At 37.2% G+C, this 18,441-nt stretch overlaps 1 protein-coding gene across 1 annotated transcript in view; it reads right to left on the bottom strand.

Moving 5' to 3' along the window:
- Positions 1-18,441, bottom strand: part of cdc37l1 (cell division cycle 37-like 1) — a 28,180-nt gene that overhangs the window by 3,772 nt on the left and 5,967 nt on the right. The window contains exons 2-7 of the mRNA XM_056467095.1: positions 18,127-18,387; positions 15,497-15,589; positions 15,291-15,410; positions 12,096-12,218; positions 7,920-8,093; positions 4,466-4,537 (exon numbers count right to left, since the gene is read on the bottom strand). Of these exons, the coding sequence (XP_056323070.1) occupies positions 4,466-4,537; positions 7,920-8,093; positions 12,096-12,218; positions 15,291-15,410; positions 15,497-15,589; positions 18,127-18,387 (843 nt within the window). The remainder of the gene's footprint in view (positions 1-4,465; positions 4,538-7,919; positions 8,094-12,095; positions 12,219-15,290; positions 15,411-15,496; positions 15,590-18,126; positions 18,388-18,441) is intronic.

Raw genomic sequence — 18,441 nt, 5'->3', positions numbered from 1 at the left:
AGGTCTCGCTGCTCGCCGTCACTTCACCTCAGCTGAATCCGGCAGATTAACCACTGATCTCTGCATATTCATAGTATTTTTGTGTTGTTTTATGTGGCTTTACACAGTCAGCTGCCTTTTGGGCTTATTTCTTACAATTATCAGATGATATGGGATGCTGTGTGCATTTAATTGTGCTCACAAACCATTCATGTGATCTCCGTTTCCCATGTGAGTAAAGTTATATACTTGTATACCATCTCTATAAATGTGTGTGTTTTATTTAAGATGATTTATCATTTATAATGTTCTTTAGACCCGTAAAGCATTCCATAATGTGACAGATTGATTAGCTGTAGGCTCTAGAACAGTCATCTGAAGCGTTGTCCTACAGTGTTAACGCTGGAGTTCATCAATAGTCTTGCATTTACTAACACAGACTATATTTGAAGTGTTTGGAAGTAATTCGCATTTTCCTCCTGTAGAAAAACGTCATAAGAACAATGTTTAGTTGCTCAATGTATTACAACAGTGTTTTTGAAAGTCTAAACACTTTATTGATATAGTGTATAACCAAGCACATGTGGTCAGAACACAAACGAGTCGCAGGTAATAAAGTATTAAGTGTTTCTCCCAAAGTAAAGTCTGTCTGCCAGGTCGAAGCAAAGTGCCAGCAGGTGTCTGGAGCTCCGCTCACTCTCCGCCTCTTTGCCCTTGTTTGGTATCCCGCCGTGGGTGCGATGACGCGCGAACAAAATGGCGACGGTTGGCCGCGCCTACTTGTAGCTTCTTTTGCGCTCTTCAGAAACCTATGGGTGACGTCACGGATACGCCGTCCATATATTTTACAGTCTATAGTACAAAAACCTTGTGCTTCTTTACAATAGCACTGCCACCTACTGGCCAGACCTGCATAATACAATGTTTTTAGTTTTTGCAAACCTCTGAGAACTAGGATTATTTTGCCACTTTTCCATTATTGGGCCAAAATGAATGGTACAGTTCCAGTTGTATTTGAGCCTGGCACAATGCAGCATGGTTACAAACCACACTCAGCCCAGAATTCTAGGCATGGTTAGACATTTGGTTCACATATTTCATTTACGTCAACTAGTCGCGCTACGCAGATAATGTGTTTTTTTACCTGAACTACCTGGCAGCTTTACACACAAAGGCGGTTCACTGAATGAAACTGCCCTCGGATTATTTAAAGCAATTCTTAAAATGTTATTTTTCTTATGTCAGCGTCAAAGATTCACGTGAATTTTAAATCGTCAAACAGATGCCAGTTGGATCGCTCCATGCAGTTACCCTAGAGCATAGAGCCAATCACGGTTACACAACCCTGGAAAGGTAATGATATTTGCTGTTGCCCTTTGCGAACTGTAGACGCTGACATATTTTGTGAATGAACCATGAAGCGCGCAGAAACCATCAAGTGCGCAGCAGCGGAGGTGTGACAAACTTCATAGCATGTGTAAACATCATCCCTAGTGAATGCGGTGAAGATGTGCAGCGACTTGAGCAGGATTTTGAGCAGCTTTCTAGCGTGCACCATCATAACAGTAAAATTTGCATCTGAGCAAGTCTCTGACAGCGTAATATGGCTTAACGTTATAGCCTTCATCTTTCGAGCATTATGTTATGAATAACTTCACATGAATCTGTGTGCTGAGGACGTATGAATTACTTCTGCACTAAAATAGCTGTTATTCTTACATTCTTAATAGAACGTGCAGTGATCAATGTGTTGACTGCATTTATTTAGCAGTAAAATTAGCCTGGGTGCTAATGTTGCATTATCAATGAAATTAAAGTGTTGACTGCATTTGCACTAAAATTAGCCATTGATATTGTTGCATTGTTTTTGCAACATGAGCTGTCAAACAGCATGTGTATATTGTTCCTACAAATAAATCGCAAATTGTGAGATGTCGCAAAACATTTGTATCTTGTGTTTTATTGATGACGTGACCAGTGACTAGTTGACGTCGACTCTACTTTGATAGCATAAAAGTCTACTTCCAAAAATCTGAAGTTGTTCAACCCCTATATATATATATATATATATATATATATATATATATATATATATATATATATATATATATATATATATATTAAAACAGAATTATCAGTTCATCATTGTCAATTGTCCATGTTGCTCTTCACATTATACTTGTATTACAAAAAGTAATGACTGGCGCATTTGTATAACACTCCAGAGAATTCTGTTATCAGCACCACTGGGGAAAAGGAAACCAAATCCATGCTGACTGATCCGTATCGACACTGAATGGGATTGGTAAAACTAAGAGAACCATTTGGCTCGAAAATGAAAAAGAAAGGAGCAGTGTGAACCACAGAAAAAATCTGTTGTTATCGGTCTGGAACAAAATGAGAGCAAGTATATGATCTGATTTTAATATATGAATGAACTTTAACTCTCTTTAACCTCAGCGGTATAATCTGCAGGACAGAAGAGGGATTATAGGTCAGCATGAATGCAGCGCTCATCAGATTAAAGATGTTATGCAATTCTTCCTCTGCCCTTTGGCTCTCATTGACTGTGTGTGTGTGTGTGTGTCAGGTTCAGTGCATGTGCTCTATGTGGTGACAAGTGAAAGTGCTGGAGGAAGTTAACTCTCTCTTTCCCATTCCAAAAACATGAAGAATGAGCTTAACCTTGAGCTGAGCCTGAAGCCACAGTGGTTGACTATGCTGCATATTTGATAATGTTAGAACCAGATATACTGACAGCTTCTGCTAGTATTTTGAAATCTCTCATTTGGATGGTAGAAAAACTGCTGTCATGATTTACTAAAGAGACGTGAGAGAAAAAGGAGCATGGTTACTGTAGGTACTTTTGCTAGTGACATTATTGCATATGGAATTTGATGGAGTCTGCTTTTGAGATGAAAAATATACACGAGTGAAGAGTTCATGAATGAATCATAAATGAAATCTGATTTACTGGGCTTTGCAGTAGTCAGTTATTAATCATTCAAATGACTAAAATTGCACAGCATAACCTATTTTCTGTTTGATTTGATGTTTGACAAAGTGATGTGTGCTGTAGGAGCAAAATAATTGTAAAGCAAACAATATCAATGCCATGAAACATAACCTGAATCACAATTGGTAAAGACTACATGCAGAAATTCTTGTTATTAGTGTCACTGGTGGTTATTAATCAGTTATTAATCATTCAAATGACCAAAATGCCATATCATAACCTATTTTCTGTTTGACATAATGGGATGTGTACTGTAGGAGCAAAATAATTGTTAGGAAACCAAAATCAATGCCATGACACAGAACTTGAATCTAAATTGGTAAAGACTGCTAGCCAAAACACTTGTTATTAGCACCACTGGTGGTTAATAACCAGTTATTAATCATTCAAATGACTGAATATTTACCATTAACTTGACGCAGCACTTAAAAAAAAAGTGAGCATAATGGTCTCAAACATCCATTAAGTGCATGTTTACATTGAAAAAAAAGGTAGCACATTAGGGTGACATGGTGGCTCAGTGGTTAGCACTGTCGCCTCACAGCAAAAAGGTCACTGGTTCTAGTCCCGGCTGGGTCAGCTGGCATTTCTGTGTGAAGTTTGGCCTGTGTTGGGTTTCCTCCGGGTGGTCCGGTTTCCCCCACAAGTCCAAAGACATGAGCTTTAGGTGAATTGAATAAACTAAATTGACCGTAGTGTATGTGTGTGGATGAGTGTGTATGGGTGTTTCCCAGTATTGGGGTGTGGCTGGAAGGGCATCCGCTGCGTAAAACATGTGATGGATAAGTTGGCGGTTCATTCCGCTGTGGCAACCCCCGATTAATAAAAGGACTAAGCCGAAAGAAAATGAATGAGTAGCACATTAGAAAGGAAAACCACCCCCGTCTTTCATATAGAAATCAGTCTAGAGGCTAGGGCTGCTCGATAATGGACAAATCTGACATTGCGATATTTTGTTTTGCCACATTATTTTGTGACATGAATAAAACTTCACCAGATGATTTGAATAGCTCTTTTTGGAAAGATTTCATTAATTTAGATCGACTCGGATGATTAAGTCTTTATCTATACAGTGCATATGCATACATTTTTAAAAATTAATAAATCAAATTACAAGCAAAAATAAATACACTGCTTTTCGGTTTTCTGGGGAGTCTAACAAATCAAATAAATAATTAAAACTTATATCATTATCTTTTAATCTTTAATAAATAGTTAATTCTGTGATGTGACTATTGCAGATACACACATTGAGATATCGATGCTTAAACAATATATTTTTTCAGCCCTACTACAGGCTTTCAAAAACAAACTTGGGAGGTCAGGGAAGGTCTCGTTTTTTTTTTTAAGTTGTGTTATCAGCTGTTAACACATTGGCAATAAAAAAAGCCAGTGAAACAGGAGAATTCTTACATACAGCCCCTTTAAATTAAAGTCAACCCTGGATGATCTGTTTTACACCCGTGTTACCTGAGGGTTCATGCTGCTCAGCACATTCTGAAGAATCTGCATGTCTTGCATCTGGATGCACGTTTTCAGCTCCTGCAAATGCAACATTTGAATCGTTTTGTGGATTGTTAAAAATAACAACCTCATTCAACAATTTCTACTCCTCAGCGTTAGTACAGGACGTGTTCACATCTTGCACATGGATGCGCCTCTGATAGACTGGTGTTTTTTTTTTTTTAAACCGAGAAAGTCGTAAAAAAAAAAAAGACATCCAGGGTATACATTAGTGGAGTGTTTCTCAACCACATTCCTGAGGGACCACCAGCTCTGCACATGTCTCCTTAAGCAAACACACTTGATTCAGATCATCAACTCATTAACAGAGACTGTAAGACCTGTAATGAGTGTGACATACAAAGGAGGCATCCAAAACATGCAGTGCTGGTGGTCCTTCAGGAACGTGGTTGAGAAACACTGCATTAGTACATGTTGCTCTTGAACATGCACAATATACTGACACTGAGAAGAAGAAACAGTTATAAAGTGGTTATGTTTGTTTTGTGTGTTCGTAAATGTGTTATTGTAGCTTGATGATATTCTGATTGAACCACTGAAGGCATACAGTTGGCTTTGAGGATGCTTTATGGTATTTTTCTGGACTTTGAATGAGCCGGGACCATTGACGTCTATGAAGGGTCAGTGATATCATCTTAATGTTTAATTAGCATTCTGAAGATGAAAGAAGGTCTCAGGAGATTGTAACAACATAAAGGAGAGTAATTAATGTGGCTTGAGAAAGCCAACATACTGTTATATTACATACAGAGTAGGGTAGTAATGGGTTACATTTACTTGAGTAAAATTGCTGGTTAATAAGTACTTTTTGAGTACGTTTAAAAATGAGTACTTTTACTCAAGTAAAGTATTAAAGAAAATTCATTACTTTACTTTGCTACATTTGGCGGAGTTTCTCCGTTACTGTCAAATGCTAATAAATATAATTCATATGACTTTGACTTGTTTGCAAATATCGCGAGGCATCGCATTGGAGAGATTGTGTCGCGATAGGTTGCTATGGAGACGGGTCTCCTGCTTTTGGTTACAGCACGCGCGCCTATGTTGGAATGGTGGCTGAAGTCGAGGAAGACTTGCAAGTATATAATGTAGTCACTCCATGGCCATGTGGTGGTTCCGAGAAGGACAGTCACGCTGTCTGTGCAGAGAGTTTTTCGGACCCGGTCACCCATCGGCCTCTAGTTCAGTCTACGTTTTCACTCCAAGATGTCAACAAGAATAGTTTGATAATGCGATGCTCGCTGTACATCGAATTATACGTGAATTCCAGCTCAAACCTAAAAAACATTTAGTGGTACGTTTTAAAATGATACTAATTGAACCTTATTAATGGTGTGGAATAACTAAAGAAACTGCTGTTTAATGGAATAACTGATTAGCCCTGCACATGTTAGTCATCCACACGGTTAACCAGAATTACTATAGTCAGAATTATTAGCCCACCTGTACATTTTTCGCCAATTTCTGTTTAACAGAAAGAAGATTTTATCAACACATTTCTATAGTTTTTATAACTCATCGCTAATAACTGATTCCTTTTATCTTTGCCATGATGATAGCACATAATATTTTACTAGATATTTTTAAGACACTAGTATTTAGCTTAAAGTGACATTTAAAGGCTTAACCAAGTCAATTCGGCAAGTAAGGGTAATAGGCAAATCATTCAATGGTTTGTTCTGAAGACAATCAAAAAAAATATTATTAGCAGCCTAATAACATTGACCTTAAAATGGTTTTAAAAAACATTAAAAACTGCTTTTATTATAGCAGATATAAAACAAGACTTTCACCAGAAGAAAAAATATAAGAAATACTGTGAAAAATTCCTGAATGCGAATAATTTTCATTTCAACTGTATATGTATGTGTGTGTGTGTGTGTGTGTGTGTGTGCATGCATATATATATATATATATATATATATATATATATAAATAAAATGAAAAGTAACTAGTAACTATTACTTGTGTAATTTTTTCATCAGATACTTTTTTTCTTTTTTTACTCTTACTTGAGTAACTTTTAAGATTAAGTTTGTTTGTACTTTTACTTGAGTATACATTTTGGATACTCTACCCACCTCTGATTACATAAACTTCTTCTTCGACTATTTTAAGAACGCATCTCCTCCTAGACCGTTCATACTACAACCACCAAACTAACTCCAAACTATACTAAATTAAGTTTCTATAACTTTTACAACTGATCCGACTTACGATGTTCCCAAAACTGACCCGGAAAATTCGCAAATGTCCCATTGACTTAAAATTAAACCAAACTTTGTGACCTCATACAGACTTAAAGGGGAAATGAAGCACTCAGTCAAGTTTACGTTATATTGTACATTGGATTCCACTTTAATGAAAATAGACTAAAACTCGATGTAAGCATTTAGAAGAAAACGGCATGTTTTACTATAGTTTTTAGACCTAGGGTGCTGCCATCTTGGAATGTCGCTGTGTCTGACATCACAGGGTTGGTTCCGTTCTCTCAGCTGAACAGATACAATGGAAGTAAAGGAGACTGTAAAGCCTAATTTAACCCCATGCGTGAAATTGTGGGTGTGAAGCTGGTGCAAATACAAGCATCAGATGTGTGTCTAATATAAAAGTATAGATATTTATTCTATTTTTCTTTTTTCCCCCTTTAATTACCTTTAATCATTTGATGCGCTTTGATTCACTCTCTGTATTATGCTGCCTGACTGCCTGCCTGGGTTTCGTGGGTTTACGGACTGAACAGAGAGACTAAACAGTCTAATTTAACCCAATGCATGAAGTTGTGGAGAAGCATCGCTCCAGCGCTGCCTAACGAGGGGATTTACATTCAGACTAATGCAACAATTAAAATGATACATGATTTCACGCTTTAGTCAGTCACGTCTGTGTGGATTATGTCAAGACATATTCCCTTTTCAAGTTGATCAACTCGATCTCTCAACAAGTATGAAGGACATAAAAACTTGCCATAAGAAACACCGCGCCGATCTTAGTTTGGTTTGAACACACAAAGGTGAGGGGCTGTAGCAGTGACAAGTGAAAGTAGCTGCCCCCATTACATCAGTAATGATTCACTCTCTGTATTACGCTGCCTGATTGCCTGTATGGGTTTTTTAACCATGATTTCAACAAGGTCCGCTACTGACGTAATGGGGGCTTAATATGAATCTACGTAGACTACGTAGTTACTGAACGTACATGTAGAAGTTTGCTTAAGTGGATGCACAAGCTGTTTTTCCATCTTTGGGATCAAAATTTAGAAGCAAAGGAATGAAAAACTGTCAAAACTGCACAGAAAACAGCCCTTTACTTGTAGTTTGATGTTTTTTTATGTAAAAGTCTTTATAAAACAATAGGTTTACCTCAGAGAACAATACAACCAATAAAAAGAGACATTTACCTCTGGCAAAGACTCCAACACCTCCTTGGGGTCGAGACGACAGGCTGACGGTGTATTTTGGTGAACTGTATCCTTTGGCGTTTCTCCTGTTGATTTCATAGTGTACTCTTTAACTCGGTTCTTGAAAGCTTGGAGTTCTGTGTGAAAGACGTCCAAATAGCCCTCCTGTCCAGCCTTAAATCAAGAGCAAAGTAATATTAGAAACCACTCCTTGAAAATATATTTCCACCATATTTCTCTGTATGCTGGCCTCTGGGTGTCTGTTATGTCATCATTAATCATGTCTCACTCTAGTGGTCACTGACATTATTGCATAACTCGCACTGACTCAGATTGACTAGAATACACCATTTGAGATGTGTGCTTTTGAATTGCATTCTGAGGCTCTGCTCTGATCACTTTTGATGTCAACGTTTAACAATGAGACATTGATTTGTTTTAGCCATCTGAAACCATATATTGTTCATACATTTTAAAAGGTGCAGTATGTAAGTTTGACACCCAGTGGTTGAACTAGGTATTGCACCCCTGGAATAAAACCAAACGCAAGTGCGACGGTACACAATAGAAGGAATATTTTCTATATTAAAATAAGTTTTTTGTTCTAATCAACACCTTGAATTGATATATTAGAAATGGCTTCTATTTCCTGCAGCTGAACAACAGAAGACTGACAATGATCACCTCAGGTACACCTCATGTGCTTTATTCAGTGTTAAATGCTAACAATGAGAGTTTGAATGCCATTTTATGACATTTATTGCTGACTACTGAAAGCAGCAGCAGATAGCTCATCTCAGATCTTGAAAATAAATTGAACTTTAAAACTAAACACATATCAGGGATTCAGCATGTACATTTAATAATGTTAAAGAGGGTTAATATGTATTAAATATAGATTATTACTTTACCATTTCATGAGTGAGTGCATATTCTGTGCTTCTAAATGACTGTATTTACATTTCTGTCATGTTTTGTCTGGTGCAAACAGCTCATCAGATTGCTCATCACTGCGTATCTAGTCACGTAGCGTGTCGTTAAGACACAGAGTTACAATGTAACCTGCTCACCTAATGTTAATGTTCGTAATATTTACATTATTTGCTAATTAATAACCACCTCATGTGAAACTGAATCAGTCTCATTTAGAAGTCTGCAATGGTCCACCGGAGGTCGCATTTCGGTCATGGACACATGCTTTTAGAGCCTTTCTGAATTAATGAAATACGTGGTTTTCCAGCAAGGCAACCCTGCGGTGCTAAAATATAATTGACTAAACTGGCATTGAGCAGGTAAAAAAGACCAAAACAAAGACAAAAAACACATTTTCAAAGCAGAATATCTGACTTCAGCATTGTTTTTCAGATAAATAAGTATGTTCAGTTGGCATGTTTCTTAAATATCTGCAAACAATATAGGGTGTTTTTATGCTTTAGACTGAAAAACTTACATAGAGCAAAAAAAGAAAACAATAATGAGCTGCTCTAGTACTTCATTTGTTATTTAATTCTAAGCAAAATAACGTTTTTATATAATATACTGCTTTAGACTTACTAACAATGATGATGTTCAATTTTAGGAGTTCACCAAATGTTGACAAAGAATAGATCAAGGTCCCAAAATGCAATCTAAAAGCATAAATAACTGAAAATACACGAATCATAAATGGTGTAGGGCTGAAATATTGAAATAATTTTCTGAAAGAAGTTTCTTATGTTTAGCAAGTCTACATTTCTGTAAAAAATTAGTTATGTAAAATTTACAACATTACAAATGCAACAACTGCTTGAATAAGTGTATGTTAAAACCTGATAGTAAAAACTTAAAAGATTCTAGTCACACGATCCTCCAGAATTCGTTCGGATATGCTGATTTGCTGCTCAAGAAAAACTTCTTGTCATCAATGTTGAAATGTCCTGATTACTATTTTTGTGTAAAGGTCATACACTAGGGTTGGGTGATGTCGACCAATTTGGCATCGTACGATGTCTAATGTGAAACATTGCGATGGACGATGGCATCGTCGCCAGTGGTGAATTAATGGTCTTTGTTTTACCCATAACCAAATCATAAATAAATAACGATAAGTTACACACAAATTACCACCTGTCAATCACTTTTTCCACAGGACTCTGGCATGAATAGGCAGAGTGATCTGTGTCATAATAACGACGTCAACAAACTTGGTTGGTAAAAAAGGTGCACAACCAACAGGAACCAGCCAATAGTATCTGAGGTTTTCTCTAAAATGACTAAGTACAAGCGTGAAAGCGAAAGATTGAAGCAGTGTATTGACGCTGTGACACGCTTCCTGATAGATTCAAAAAGGCAGAAGAGTCGTTAGATAGAGACAAGATGAATTAAATATCACGTTTAACAACTATAGTGAGACGCAATCCACTATAGTGAGACACTGCTCTATGCGCTCAAAGCAACCACTGACTGCTGGAGCTCAGACAGGCGCATACGCTGTGGCGCATGACTGTGTGTGTGTGTGTGCGTGCGTGGTCACGTGATGTGCGTTTTCAGCAGTATAGTGTGGAAGGAGGACTTTTCAGAAGTGCTAGATGAAACACCAGTGTACGTGGATCCTTTTCGTTCTAAAATGCCATTTTAAAACGAAGGCGTATATGTGTAAACGGGGGCTAAGTGTGTTTTTTTTGCGAGCGGGTTGCTGCTGTGATGTGGCGGAGGATCACGATGCCGGCTCAGCACCGTGATGTCAATTGGCCATCGATGATGGATGATGGCATCGTCCATTGACCCAACCCTATCATATACAACCATTTCAAAAGGTAAAATTTATTTTTAGTATACTTTTAACCAAAGAAAAAAACAGACAAAAATAAAATTATAATGTCACAAAAGTCTCTACATATTTTTTTTTTACTTTTCACCAAAAAAATCTGTTTCACAAAAATATTATGCAACCAAATCAACACTAAAGCTTACATGAACAATTATTAATGAATACTGAATAAAAATACTTGACTAATTTCTGAAGGATTATGTGGCAGCGCAGACTTTAAATCATAATTTTAGCTTTAAAATCACATAAACAAATCACTTTTTTAAAATATATCTAAACAGAAAAGTTCTATTAAATTGCAGCAATGTGTGATTCAGGGTGTCCGCGGGGGTCGTAAAAAGTACTAAAAGTTGACAAATCAATGTAAAGAAATTTAGGGCTCTTAGAAAGTACTAAAAAGTCTTAAATTCTATTTTACAAGGTAGTAAATTTGATGTCATTTTTGATTGTGCAATATATGGTTGTATGCTAAAGTTTGCCTGAATTAAATCTGCGAATATCAGGATGCAGTGTAGTTTATGAAAGCAATTAAATTCTACTAGACTTGACATCATGTTGCTTTGTTTACTGCACTAACCTAGGTATCATCATAATTTCTGCAGTTGTATAGGCGCTAACCTGCTGAGTTAGCTAGATTTAATAGATTTTTATTCAGTATATGAATAAGGTTTCAGTTTTGGATTAGTTTCTTACATTAATATGAATCTTAAAATGGAAAGAGTCTTGGAAAAGGTCTTAAAAGGTATTGAATTTTACTCTCTGATTTCTGAATATACTAAAATAAATACAGCTTTGTTAAACATCTTAAATACGTATATTTTAAAAGTTATTTATATTTATATTAGGGCTGGGGCGAAAAACATTATATCAAATTGCGAAAAAATGTATGTCAATAACAATGATAAGCGCTGGACTTTTTACTCTATATTGATCTAAGAGCAGAAATGTGCAACAATGGGAATCTAAAAGTGTGTTGATATTAGAGATGTAGCGAATATTCGGCCACCAAAAATGTATCGGCCGAAAATATGTTATGCCATTTAATGGAGCCATTAATTTTTGTGGCTTCAGTCATTGATGGGGTACTCTTTTAAATCTGGAAACATTAACAACTTATATCGAAATATATATCATTATCGTTTAATATTGAAAATAATTATGGAGATTGCATTTTGGCCATATGGCCCAGCCCTAATTTACATAATTATTAATTATATAATAATTATTCTAAACTTTCAATGGTTAATGCACTTATTAATGGGTTAAATCCCTCATGTACAGTAAGAGATGCGTGTAATGTGTTGTGTAATGAAAAGGCCAGCAGGGACTGAAGGTGTTCTCTGCAGCACTGCAGATGTGAGTCTCACTTTGGCTTTCTGAAAGAAGTGACGGAAACAGCCTCGCGGGTCTTGCTGAGTGTTGCGAGCCATTTCCAGAATAAACTGCATGACCACAGCCTGATGAGCCACCTGCTCCATTAAGGCCTCTTTCTGCAAAAGAAAGAAAAAACAAAGCATCAGTAGTTGGCCAAGCAGGTACAAAGTAATATAGTATAAGGCTGGGTGATGAAATGATAACGACAATTATCACAACAAAAATGTTCCCTTGATAAAATGATACAAAGTGTTCGATAAACACTGATAGATGTTTATGCTTCAAAGTGGAACTAAGTGATGTTTTCTGTGCCACATGGACCGTTAATTAATTGCGAGATTAGTTTTGTTTACATATGAAAATGCAACATGCTCCAAAGAAAAGTGCTTGAATTTAGTGCAGAAAACGTTTATGTGATTTAGTGAAAGGCAGATGAAACCGTGCTGAAGTTGTTCATGTCTAAAGGTTATTGCACACTCAATTAAAAAAATGATCCCACGTTAAAAAAACGTGTTCGACTTCACAATGCGTCAATCATTTTGACTTTGCTTCCGAACCTTTCATCTTTCTTGAACAAATTTGAATCGGGTTCAAGTTTTTCACATTTGAAAAGGTGTTTTGAGAGGAGTTTGGACAATTCAGGGCCGCCATAGAAGTGAAAGGCAAAATCGAAAATGGTGTCAGAGAAACAAACATAATATCCTCTTAATATCCTTTTTTTACACGCATTTTTTATTTCTCTTTGCTATTTGGGCTTATTGTAACCTAATTAGAATAAAAAAAAGCTAAGTATCATCTTTTGATACGATGTACTTGTAGAGAAAAATGATGTCCATATATGTGGACTCGTGGTCCGAATTTACATAAAACACTTTTTCCCGAAATTTTTTTTATGCATATTTAACAGAATTTTTTTTTTAACTTGCTTTGACTACCAGAGAGTAAAAACTAATGTTTTGCCCATTTTGGACAGTTAAACATAGGGTCTGGGACATTTCATATGCTGCAAAACAGTTGCAGGATGATACCGTATGTCTGTAACAAAATATAAAACAAATTATTTTAAATAGCCATATGTGCTGTCCACGTATATGGACACTCAAGCCCTAAGAGGATATAATCCAAATGTTCTGTGGTTTATTGTATGCTAGTTTGTCAGCGCGGTTTGGTGTGTTTGTGTGCATGTGTCTGTGTGTCTCTGTGCTTTAGACAAACTGCCTGGATTTGACAGTTCACCAATTTTTTGGGATTTGAAAACGGAAAAAAGGCATATGAAAAGTTTTGGACTTCACTGTGCAAAGACCTTTATTGTGCAAAGGATGATGCAGTTAGAAGTATATTCTATGCATTTACTGTAGTAACATAAAAAAAGTCTATTGTATAAGACCGAAGGGCAAAAAAAACTGCCTATATGTACTTTATCCCATGGATTACATGGCTTTTTGCCACAGAACTAAACAATCAGATAGCAAAATTTGATTAAGCTGTAATAATGCATTATATATTTCATTAAAGATCTAAAGCTGACAATGAAAAACAGCCGAATGCAGCCTTCACACTAAACTACATTTTAATCTGTGAGGTGACAGAAGTATATCAATATGTGTATGAATTATTCACTGATTGTCAACATGATTTAAAGATGTGTGATGAGCCTTTGTTATTAATTTTAGTGGTTCTTATATGGCAATAACATGCCTTGAAATGTCGTGACTGACCAAGCAGAATCAAGCATTCCAGAAAGCAGTGTAATAATTAATTTCATGGAACCTTATGGTATATAAACTTACAGAAATTGTTGTTATCAAGATATAGCATTTGTTTTATACTTAAATGTCTTCTAGTTACCCATTTTTCATCCATTAAAAAATAAAACATATGTATGGTTTTACCTATAATTATGCCCTAATGTATTATACTATGGAAATCTTTTTTTAATTTAAACAAAATTATCTGAATGTTGCTGTTTTATAAAGCATACATTTACATCTGGCTAAATATAAATGTCCATCTGCTTAAATGTATATTACATCAGGGAACAAAAATCTACTTCTATGTTTTGAGATCACTTGTTAGAACATGCCGGAACTTATTTTCTCTGTTAAAAAGAAACTTTGTAAAAGAGACAGTTTAAAAACATTCCAACATGAACAATTTCCTCACCATCTATTAGCACTCGGGTGGTTGTAAACTTTTATGAATTTCTTTCTTTTGTTGAACACCAAACAAGATATTCTGGAGAATTTTGGAGAAAAAAAAAAAAACAGCCATTGACAGGAACAAACAAAACTATGGAAAACAGCCATGGATTTTTAATCAACCTACTTCAATATGTCCTCCTTTGTGTTCAACAGAAGAAAGGAACTCAAACAGGTTTGGAAGAAGTGAAGAGTAAGTAAATGGTGACAGAAGTTTCCATTTTGAATGGAAAGTGCAGAAAGACAAAACACAAAGTTAATAAACGTACCATGGACTTAAAAAATATTCATCTCGTGTTTGTGTTTGTCATGTTCAGACAGCGAAAGAGTAGTTTAAATAAACAGTAAACCGTATGCTTTCATTTAGGAGCAAAAAAACTGCCTTTAAACTTGAAAGAAAGAGAGAATATGACATTTATTGTGATTATCATAGATATTGACTGATTTGAACATAATGAAATAGAAGAGAGCAGAAAGCAGTAAATGGCTCAGCTAAGCTCTTGGGTTAAAATGATTTTAGAACTGATTTAAAAAAAAGATTATTATTCTTTCTTTGGCATTTGATTGTAATTGAATAGCTAAAACCTAAGTATTGAGTGTCTAGTGGATATCTGACATTTATACGCTTGAGATATTGTTCAGAATTGTATGCACACACCCATGTTAAAATTTTCCTAGTCTATCTACGTTTTAACCACTCGTGTTAAAACACCTATATGTATGATGCAGTCAATGATGTTATGTGAGAGTATAGTTCATGTTGATTTATGATTGTAAGCAGAGCTGCCTAGAAACTCATGGCTTCTGCTGATGAAACGGCAAACTATTTTCAGTAAACTCTATTTATCTGAATCTCTGACTCCAGCTCTTCTTCATGACAGACTGGTAATTCTTTGGGTTGAAACTGTGAAATATCTCTACAATAAACTTTAAAAATGCTGGAATAATCCAGAAGTGTGTGTATGCATTCTGAAGAGAAACAGATGTCACCTTCTCTGCCTGTAGCCGGAAGCACCACAGGATCAGGTAATTGGCTGTTTCCTCACAGATGAGGTGATGATATTCTGCTAGAAAGCGCTGACTGTCATCCCACCTTCTCAGCATACCTATCCAATCAGAAGAGAGAGATGACAACCCGCTGCAAGATGAACAATCCTCGTTAAACATCATCTAGCACAACTTGGATCGCTTACCAAATGTTTCAGGAGCTCCTCATTGTGCTGGACGAAGTTCAAGCTTTTGTCTGGATCAGATTCATTAGGCCAAGACTGTGTAATGTTTATGATACTCTAGAAGAAAAATAAAAGGATGTCAGAAAATCAACACACTAACACTTAAAGGGCACCTATGGTGAAAAATCTACTTTTCAAACTATTTGGACAGACATATGTGTAGGTATAGTGTATAGAGCGTCATATTGGGTGAAATAAACACACCCAGTCCTTTTTTTTTCCCAAATTTAACAACAAAAACGGTGGACCAATTGGAGCGGTTTTCAAACTACTTGACGTAGAAGTGTGGTCCCCCCATCCACCAATATTGATTGACAGCTGCATATTAACATGTCTCCTTAGTAACGCATCTAATCATATCAACAAGTCAGGACGTGCGCAAAGCAGCCGGGAATAAAAGGTCTGTTCAGTTTGCTAGGATCATCAATCATCATCAAATGTGATCAAGAGTGAGTTTCACAAGTTTAAAATGTTTTAAAACAGAGCATGCGTGTAATGAATTACAGCGATTCACTTCAGATTTACTTCTTCACCACAGCCGCGTGTCAATCCCGGTTTGTGTAATTAAATCAGGTTTATTTTGTACATTAACATAACAGATATCCATACAGCAGTGGAGATTAATGTGTATCCTGTCACATGTGTGTGCAAAAAGAGTGCAAAGCTAAACGCTAAACATTGTAACGACATTGTGTGCGACTCATCTTGCTCCACAACAGATGCATCAAATACTCATTAGCCGCATTTCCACTATCGGGCCAGTGCGAGCCAGGGCTTTAATCGGGCCAGGCCGGGCCAATAGCCCGGGAGGTTGAGAAATGAGGCCGAAATCATGTCGCGTATCCACTGTCGGGCTAGTTGCTCGCAGCGCGTCACGCAAACACCGCCCCCAGAACGTCCCCCGAATCAAACGTCACACAACCCGTCACACAACCCGACCACTTCAGCGGGAACAAAAAACTCAAATTATAACCACAAACACAACCTGGCATCACTACGAGAGCTGGAAGATGGAGAACACCGAAGTGATTGCTTTTTTACTGTTTGTGGTCTGTTGGTGTAAGTCCAGACAGCGATCCCTGGATAAGGACATTCGAGTTCGGCGGCATTTAACGCCGTCTATATGCCTCTGAACATTTTCCTCGACCCAAATGTTCAGAAGAGCCCTGGTGTCCTCAACTGACCAGTACTGTCTGCTATCCATTTTTTCTTCTTCTTCTTCTTAGTGAGTTGATCAAGCGCGATAGCAAAACAAATGTAAGGGAAGAAAGCATCTTGTCTCCTCTTTACCTGACAGGAAAACTCTGCCTTTGCACGTAACCCCGCCCCGAAGCCCCAGTTGGCCCTCCTTGGCCCAAGGTATTCGGCGGGCTGAAAAAGGCCGGACGCTGGCCCCAAGGAAGCCCCGCTTTGGCCCGATTACGCCCCGGAAGTGATAGTGGAAACGCGACAGGCCTTGGCTCGCCCTGGCTCGCTCGCTTTAGGCGCGATAGTGGAAACGCGGCTAATGGTAAAGTTCTTACTGTAGTATTTCTCAAAAAAGTTATGTGAGATCTGCTTCCTGAGAAAGCCGAGGGTGGAGATTGAGGCATGCTGACAGGCACGTAGGAATGGTGGGCGGGGAGGACTAGCCTTAAAGGCGCAGTACAAAAAAACAGCAACAAGCTTTTACCAGATATTAAACAGAAACTTCAGCTATAATAAATAACCTGACAGTATTTTGAGCTGAAACTTTACAGACACATTCTGGGGACACAAAAGACTTATATTAAATATGAAAAAAGGGGTAACCTAGGTGCCCTTTAGGGCCTGTTTACATCTACAGTTGAAGTCAGAATTATTAGCTCACCTTTGATTTTTTTTTCTTTTTTAAATATTTCCCAAATGATGTTTAACAGAGCAATGAAAATTTTCACAGTATGTTTGATAATATTTTTTCTACTGGGGAAAGTCTTATTTGTTTTATTTTGGCTAGAATAAAAGTAGTTTTCAATTTTTTAAACACCATTTTAAGGTCAAAATTATTAGCCCCTTTAAGCCTTTTATTTTTTCGATAGTCTACAGAACAAATCATCGCTATACAATATCTTGCCTAATTACCCTAACCTGCCTAATTAACCTAATTAACCTAGTTAAGCCTTTAAATGTCACTTTAAGCTGGATAGAAGTGTCTTGAAAAATGTCTAGTAAAATATTATTTACTGTCATCATGGCAAAGATAAAGTAAATCAGTTATTAGAGAGGAGTTACTAAAAGTTATTATGTTTAGAAATGTGTTGAAAAAATCTCTCCGTTAAACAGAAATTGGGGAAAAAAATAAACAGGGGGGCTAATAATTCAGGAGGGCTAATAATTCTGACTTCAACTGTATAACAAATAAAGAGGTAGTCTTAAAAAGTTCTAAATTTAAGAGCAAAATACATCCTGAAACCGGACAAAACAGAAGAAAACTGACCAGGAGGACTAATAATTCTGACTTCAACTGTAGGTTTCTGTATGTTTTCTCTGTCTGCAGCCATAGTGTTCTGTACCTACAATTCATTAATTGTGATGACATCATCAACTCTATGAACGACTTTCTAGAGTTTAGCTACCTTGTCAAACACATCCCGGTTGGCTTCAGGACACAGCGTGCCCAGCATCCTCTCTTTGAGCCTCCACTGGTGTTCCGTGTGCGAGAGTTCAGCGGAGGAGGCCAGCGCTCGGGCTCTCTCCTGCTCCACAGACTCTGAGCTGTGGAGCTCCAGACCGCAGAGCTGATCCTGCGCTTCTGCCAGCTGCCACTGCGACGCGATGGAGGCCTTCACACAGCGCTGCTGCCGCTGACACAGAGACGCCATGCTCTCCGCACTCGCCTGTCACACATACACACAGACTACATTACAGTCTGCATGGTGAAACTTTTACAT

This window comes from Danio aesculapii, chromosome 10, assembly GCF_903798145.1.
Source record: "Danio aesculapii chromosome 10, fDanAes4.1, whole genome shotgun sequence".
Taxonomy (NCBI): Eukaryota; Metazoa; Chordata; class Actinopteri; order Cypriniformes; family Danionidae; genus Danio; species Danio aesculapii.
Note: the sequence above shows the minus strand (reverse complement) of the source record. Positions and strands in the feature narration are given on the sequence as shown.